Source organism: Python bivittatus, unplaced genomic scaffold (assembly GCF_059951505.1).
Source record: "Python bivittatus isolate LINGU-HERP-01145 unplaced genomic scaffold, Pbiv_v1 ctg000370_np1212, whole genome shotgun sequence".
In the NCBI taxonomy this organism is placed as follows: domain Eukaryota; kingdom Metazoa; phylum Chordata; class Lepidosauria; order Squamata; family Pythonidae; genus Python; species Python bivittatus.
The window spans coordinates 4,119,217-4,127,083 of record NW_028277062.1 but is presented as its reverse complement, the minus strand read 5'-3'; the positions used below and the strand labels follow the sequence as shown (position 1 = coordinate 4,127,083).

The window sequence follows — 7,867 nt, the reverse complement described above, 5'->3', positions numbered from 1 at the left end:
CACCGCTCCGTTGGAGGGTCCCCGGCCCTGGCCGCTGTCCCATCGCTCCCGGGTGGCTCTGACCGTCCCTCCTTGAGTCCGGGTTCCTCGTGCTCCAGCTGGCCCACGGATTCCTCATCGCTGGTCATGCCTGTATTAGAAAGGGAAACGCTCCTCGGTAGCACCGGGTAGCGCTAACGGTGAGTCCTGGCTTTATGTAAGGTTTGCCCCGTTCGACAGAGAAACTCCCGTGACACGTGTGGTTCACAAAAGAGGTTTACTCATGCGTAACGTAGCAGTCACAAGCAAAGCCAGGACTGGCTTGGTACAATTGCATCACTCGTTATATTCCCCCCTTCCCGCGCTTTTTTCCGCACCGAACCTGACAACTAGGACCTGAGTGACTGACTGAAGGGACTCCCAATCCAGAAAAGGGCGTAACTGGTGCACAACACATAGTTAAGCATGTCAGGTTCGGTCAGCACGAGGCTTCAGGGAAGCACGGGGTTGCAGGGAAGCTCGCAACCAGACCACGCGGAATCCACCGGCGGTAGCGGGGAAAAGAGGAACCGAAAGCGCCGCTAATTAACGAGCCACCTGCGGCCAGCTAAACAGGAAAACCGCAGCAGAAGCTTTCAACTATGAACTGATAACGGCGCGAGTAAGCAAGGAACGGGGCCGCAGGGCAGCAAAACAAGATCGCAACGCAGCACAGAACCCGCGGGTCTGCACGTAGCAGGGAGGGACCAACCCAGCCGGAGGGGGACTGGCAATCAAGGACAATGGACTCTGACCGACCCTGCCATCATGAACGATCAGGGGGGACATTGGGGGCCTAATAGCCCACAGCCGCAACGCGATCACGAGGCGGGAAAAAGCGCGGGAATGGGAGAATATAACAAGTGATGCAATTGTACCAAGCCAGTCCTGGCTTTGCTTGTGACTACTACGTTACGCATGAGTAAACCTTCTTTGTGAACCACACGTGTCACGAGAGTTTCTCTGTCGAACGGGGCAAATCTCACATAAAGCCAGGACTCACCGTCAGCGCTACCCGGTACCACCGAGGAGCGTTTTCTTTCTCAATACAGGCATGACCAGCGACGAGGAATCCGTGGGTCAGCTGGAGCGCGAGGGATCCAGGCTCGCGGAAGGGCGGTCGGAGCCGCCCGGGAGCGACGGGGCAGCGGCCAGGGCCGGGCGCACTCCATCCGAGCGGTGGTCGATGGGCGTGAACCAAGGACCAGAAGATTCAGGCGTTACGATGACCCGGGGTTCGGGGTTCCGGAACCGTGAGTGGAGCGAGAAATTCGCCCGACTAGAGGAGAGAGTCGAGCGACGCCTAGACGCCGTGGAGGCGATGCTCCAGACCCTACTACAGAGAGTGGGGCCACCGGCGGTGAACGAGGAGGCGAGCGACAGGGGGGGCGGTCCGACACCCCCGCCGGCACCACCCACGGCGCCCCGGTCGGAGGACCAACGGGCGGCAGACGCCCTGAGACTTCGAGGTATCACTGGGAAGTTCTCAGGGGACCCCGAACAGCTGCCGCACTTTCTGACGCACGTCAGGGGGTTCATGCAGAGGGGTGGTCACCTATTCGCTAGAGACGAGGACAGGGTATCCTACGTGGCCGAGCTGCTAGATGGCCAAGCAGCCAGCTGGGTGATCGGGCTGTACGATGCCAACGCGGCGGAACTACGGAGCTTCCCGGACTTCATGCAGGCGCTCCGGGACAGATTCGAGGACACATTGAGCGCCAAGCGGGCGGAGGACGACATCCTACAGTTCAGACAGCGGGGCAAATCGGTATCGGAATATGCCCTGGAGTTCCGGAGGTTGGCCGAGAAGCTCGCGGACTGGCCGGAGTCCCTGAAGGTGAAGTATTTTAAGAGGGGACTCAACCCAGAGATCCTGGAACGGGCACTGGGGCGGGACGACCCGTCCACAGTGAAGGATTGGATCTGGCTGGCCGGAACGGCGGAATCGGCGTGGCGGCAGATCCAACAGAGCACAAGACGACGGGACCAGGCGAGGGACCGGCCGAGGGAGAGGACCCCCGAGGAGAGACGGAGCGGTCGACGGCAGTCCACCGGGAGGCGAGAGGCGACCAGAGCCCCGAATCTGTGCTTCCGATGCGGAGGCAGAGGCCACCGAGCGGCGCAGTGCCCGACGGAGCGGGAAGGTGCCCCACCACGGCCCGAAGTCAAAACCCCGCGTGCGAACGGGAAAAGGACCGGTGACCGACCGCGGAAGGGGGCAGTGGCGGCGGTGACTGAGAAAGGACGCGGGGGGTGGTCGACCCCGGAGACAGCATCCTCCGGAGAGGACTCGGAGCCGGCGGGAAACGAGGCGCGCTCGCACTGAACGGCGTCCCAGTGCGAGCAGGGGAGTCGAGGCGCGCGGACCCAATAGGAGACGAGGACTGCCCACCGTTCCGGGTGAGGATACACGTCCGGGGGGTGAGATCCGGAGGGGAGGCGCAGCTACGGGCGCTACTGGACTCGGGCTGCACCCACTGCTTGATGCACCCAGCGGTGGTCTCGGGGCTCGGGCTACAGCTGAGGCGCCTCCGGGAGCCCATTTCATTCAGCCAGTTAGATGGCACGCTGGCAGGGGGGGGGCCAGCTCAGTATTACACCGAGCCGGTCCAGATGACGATCGGGAGTCACCGGGAAGAACTGAGGTTCGTGGTGGTCCCGGTGGCCGACTACGCGGTGGTACTCGGCTTGGCGTGGCTGCGGCGGCGGAACCCACGAGTCGACTGGACGGCGGAGGCAGTGTGGTTCGGGGTCGACAGACCGGCGAGGGGCGAGAGCAGAGGGGACCGAGCCGTGGAGACGGAGGCAGCCGCAACCACCGGCGGACAAGCGGAGGGTCCGGGACACCGGGAGACGGGGCGAGAGCAGATGGGGCCCGAGACCCGGGCGGCAACAGCAGCAGCAGCAGCGCCGGGACCCCGGAGACCCGCCACGATCCCGAGGCGAGGGAGGCAGCGGCGACTGGCGAGGCGACCGCAAAGCGAGGGGCCGGACCCGGGGAACCCCCGACGGGCGGCGGAATCCCGAGGCAGTATCGAGACCTGGCGGCAGCGTTCGGGGAGAAGGAGTCCGACCAGCTCCCACCACACCGGCCCAGTGATTGCGCCATCGAGCTAGAGCCAGGAGCGACCCTGCCTAAGCCGAAAATGTACTCCCTGTCGAGGAGGGAGATGGGGGCCCTGCGCGAGTTCATAGACAAGAACCTAGCGCGGGGATTCATCCAACCCGCGAAGTCACCATTAGCGGCCCCGGTGTTATTCCGGGAGAAGAAGGACGGCTCGCTCCGTATGTGCGTAGACTACTGGGGGCTGAACGCAATCAGCACGGAGTACAAATACCCCCTCCCCCGATGAAGGACTTGATGTCGCATCTGTCGAAGGGGAGGGTGTTCACAAAACTGGACTTGCGCGAAGCCTACTTCAGAGTTAGGATCCGCGCAAAAGATGAGTGGAAGATGGCGTTCAACACCCCGCTCGGAAGCTACCAGTTTTCCGTGATGCCGTTCGGATTAAAAGGGGCCCCGGGGGTATTTATGCAGCTAATAAATGAGGTGCTGCACGACCTACTCTACCGGGGCGTCCTGGTCTACCTGGACGACATCCTCATCTACACCGAGACCCTGGCGGAGCACGTGAGCCTGGTGCGCACGGTGCTCCAGAGACTGCTGAAGGCACAGCTGTACGCAAAGCTCTCGAAATGCGAGTTCCATCGAGAGCAACTAGACTACCTCGGCTACCGAATATCCAGCCGGGGAATTGAGATGGACCCGGCGAAAGTAAGGGATGTCCTGGGCTGGGAAGCGCCGCGAACCCGGAGGCAACTCCAAAGCTTCCTAGGGTTTGCAAACTTCTATCGTCAGTTCATCCCGAACTTCGCCCAAATCGCCCTTCCCCTAACCGACCTGCTAAAAACCAAGGGCACTGGGAAACCCCCCAAGCCCAGCATGGCACTCGCGTGGACTGCAGAATGCCAGGGGGCGTTTGAGGAACTAAAACAGCGGTTCACCGCGGAGCCGATCCTGCGCCATCCCGACCCAGACCGGCGGTTTATAATCCAAGTGGATGCATCAGACGTGGCAACGGGAGCAGTCCTGCTCCAACCCAGCCCGGAGGGGGCCATCCACCCGTGCGCCTACGCCTCCCGCAAATTCACCGAGACGGAGAGGAGGTGGATGGTGTGGGAGAAAGAGGCGTACGCGGTCAAGTGGGCGCTGGCCACGTGGAGGCATCTACTGGAGGGGGCAACTGAACCGTTCGAGGTGTGGACGGACCATAAGAACCTCGAGGCCCTGAAGACCCCGCGTAAGCTATCCCCCAAACAGGCACAGTGGTCCCAATACTTCGGGAGGTTCAGGTTCACACTGAAACACATCCCCGGGAAGCGCAACTTCTTAGCGGATGGACTGTCTCGCATGCCCCAACACGCCAGCCTACGGGAGGAGATCGTGGACTCCGTCATCCCCGCCAGCAGGCTGGCTGCAAAGGCGGTGACCCGAAGCCAGACCAAGGGGGAGCGACGGGACGCGGCGTCTGAAGTAAGGCAAGGGTTCGCGGAGGCGGCGGAGCGGGACGATTGGCTCAAGCAGAACCGAGAGGCGCTAACCGGCCAAGAGGGGTTGTGGTGGCACGAAGGAAAGCTGTACGTGCCCGAGGGTTGCCGACGGGAGGTCATGGAGAGAGCCCACGACAGCCGGAGCGCGGGGCATTACGGCTTCGTAAAGACACTCCACTTAATCCGGCGGCAGTTTTGGTGGCCCACGCTCCGGAAGGACGTGGAGGCGTACTCGGGGGGTTGCCCGGTGTGCGCAACAGCGAAAGGAGCCAAAGGCAAACCTAGAGGCCTACTCCAGCCGGTAGCGGAACCCGACGGCCCTTGGCAAGAGGTCGCCATGGACTTCATAGTGGAGCTCCCGGAGAGTAAGGGGAAGACCGCCATTTGGGTGGTCACGGACTTATTCTCCAAACAAGCGCACTTTGTAGCGTGCCGGCGAGTCCCCATGGCCGAGGGGCTGGCGAGACTGTTCGTGCAACATATCTACCGACTCCACGGCGCACCTCGACGTATCGTCAGCGATCGGGGCGGCAACTTCATTGCGCGGTTCTGGCGGGAGTTCCTGAAGCGGGTGGGGACGAAACAAGCCCTATCCTCCGCGGCACACCCGCAGACGGACGGAGCCACGGAACGCCTGAACGGGGGGCTCGAACAGTACCTGCGCTGCTACGTGGGGCACCAACAGGACGATTGGGCGGAGCTACTACCATTCGCGGCGGTGGCATACAACAACGCCGTCCACAAGAGCACCGGGTTCTCTCCGTTCAAAGTAGCCACCGGGAGAGATTTCGTCCCCATGCCGGAGCTGCCTCAGCCGGAATCCCAGATCAACTCCCTGGACGCCTGGTTCGCCCAAATCGACGAGACCCGGCGAGCGGCGCACGCGGCATTGCAAAGAGCCAAAGCCGACTACAAGAAGCACGCGGACCGCAAGAGGCTCCCCGAGGAAAAGTGGAAAGTGGGGGACCAGGTGTATCTGTCAACCAAAAACCTAAAGACGCACCAGGCATCGAAAATACTCAGCCCGAGGTTTGTGGGGCCGTTCCCCATTTCGGAGGTCATCAATCCGGTGACCGTCAGGCTGACGCTCCCGAAAAGCCTCGGGAAGATCCACCCGGTGTTCCATTGCAGCCTGCTAAAGTTGCACCAGCCGGGGAACGCCTGGCACAAGGCGGAGGGAGTACCACCACCCATCATGGTCGGGGGGGAGCAGCATTTCGAAATCAACCGGATACTGGACGCCCGGAGGCACAAGGGGCAGACCCAGCTCCTAGTGCAATGGAAACATTTCCCCAAGTCCCACAGCGAATGGGTGAGTAAAACCCACATAAGGGCGCCGGACCTAGTGCGGGACTTTTACAGCAAATACCCCGGGAAGCCGAAATAGGACCGAGGGGGGGGAGTTGTCGTCAGGGGGGGCGGCATGTCAGGTTCGGTCAGCACGAGGCTTCAGGGAAGCACGGGGTTGCAGGGAAGCTCGCAACCAGACCACGCGGAATCCACCGGCGGTAGCTAGCGGGGAAAAGAGGAACCGAAAGCGCCGCTAATTAACGAGCCACCTGCGGCCAGCTAAACAGGAAAACCGCAGCGGAAGCTTTTAACTATGAACTGATAACGGCGCGAGTAAGCAAGGAACGGGGCCGCAGGGCAGCGAAACAAGATCGCAACGCAGCACAGAACCCGCGGGTCTGCACGTAGCAGGGAGGGACCAACCCAGCCGGAGGGGGACTGGCAATCAAGGACAATGGACTCTGACCGACCCTGCCATCATGAACGATCAGGGGGGACATTGGGGGGCCTAATAGCCCACAGCCGCAACGCGATCACGAGGCGGGAAAAAGCGCGGGAAGGGGGGAATATAACAAGTGATGCAATTGTACCAAGCCAGTCCTGGCTTTGCTTGTGACTACTACGTTACGCATGAGTAAACCTTCTTTGTGAACCACACGTGTCACGAGAGTTTCTCTGTCGAATGGGGCAAATCTCACAGAGCAAAGGCCCTCCTGGCCACGACTGCCACCTGCTCTTCGAGCAGGAGTCGTGAGTCCAGGAGGACCCCTAGGTTACGCACCGGGTCTGTCTGGGGTAGTGCGACCCCATCCAGAACCAAAGATGGTAAACTTCCGGATATGGAGGAGCCCCCAACCCACAGCCACTCCATCTTACCAGGGTTCAGCTGAAGCCTGTTGTTCCCCATCCAGGCCCCCACAGCCTCCAGGCACCCCGAAAAGGTAGCCACAGCATCACTCAAATCACCTGGGATAGAGATGTATAACTGGGTATCATCTGCATATTGATGATACCTCATCCCATGGTGGCGGATGATCTCGCCCAGCGGTTTCATGTAGATGTTAAAAAGGAGCGGGGAGAGTACCGAACCCTGCGGGACCCCACAAAGAAGGGGCCGCGGGCTGGACCTCTCACTCCCTATCAACACCGATTGGGACCAGCCTTGGAGGAAGGAGGTGAATCAGCACAAAACCGTGCCACCCAAGCCGACCCAAAAGGATACCATGGTCGATGATATCGAAAGCCGCTGAGAGGTCAAGAAGAGCAAGGATGGATGCACTACCCCCATCCCACTCCTGCCAGAGATCATCCAAGAGTGCGACCAATGCTGTTTCAGTCCCAAATCCGGGCCTGAAACCCGGCTGGAAAGGGTCCAGATAATCTGTTTCATCCAGGATCCTCTGAAGCTGCAACGCCACCACCTTCTCAACCACCTTCCCTAAAAAGGGAAGGTGGGAGGCTGGACGAAAATTGTCTAGTACGATGGGATCCAGTGATGGTTTCTTGAGGAGGGCGTGCACCAGCACCTCTTTAAAGGCCACTGGAAACACTCCCTCTCTCAAGGATGAATTCACCATCGCCTGGACCCACCCACACGTCACCTCCCAAGCTGCCTTAACCAGCCAGGAGGGGCATGGATCTAATTGACAGGTGGTGGCATTTACAGCCTGGAGGACCCTGTCCACTTCCTCAGGTCCAACAGGGTCAAACTGTTCCCAGATAACAGGGTAAGTACATACCCCACAGGCCTTGCCCCACGCTCGGCATCCAATTAGGAATGTGTCCGAGTGATTTTAGCCGCCAGATGCCCAGAAAACTCCTCTGTGCAGCCCTGTAGGTGGGTCACTGGGCCCACCTTTCCCAAAAGAGATCGAGTGATCTTGAACAGGGCCGTTGGGCGGCATTCTGCGGATGCAATAAGAGCGGAGAAATGTTGACATTTCGCCACTCTTACCGCCACAAGGTAGGCCTTAATAGCGGCTCTAGCTTGTGTTCGGTCAGATTCGGT

At 60.6% G+C, this 7,867-nt stretch overlaps 1 protein-coding gene across 1 annotated transcript; it reads left to right on the top strand.

Annotated features, from left to right (window-relative positions):
* Positions 1 to 684: 684 nt before the first annotated feature.
* On the top strand, positions 685 to 2,867 carry LOC148215851 (uncharacterized). The gene has a single exon (XM_088142351.1). It carries the CDS (start codon positions 1,073 to 1,075, stop codon positions 2,342 to 2,344), a length of 1,272 nt encoding a protein of 423 aa, XP_087998477.1. The 5' UTR covers positions 685 to 1,072; the 3' UTR covers positions 2,345 to 2,867.
* Positions 2,868 to 7,867: the final 5,000 nt, after the last annotated feature.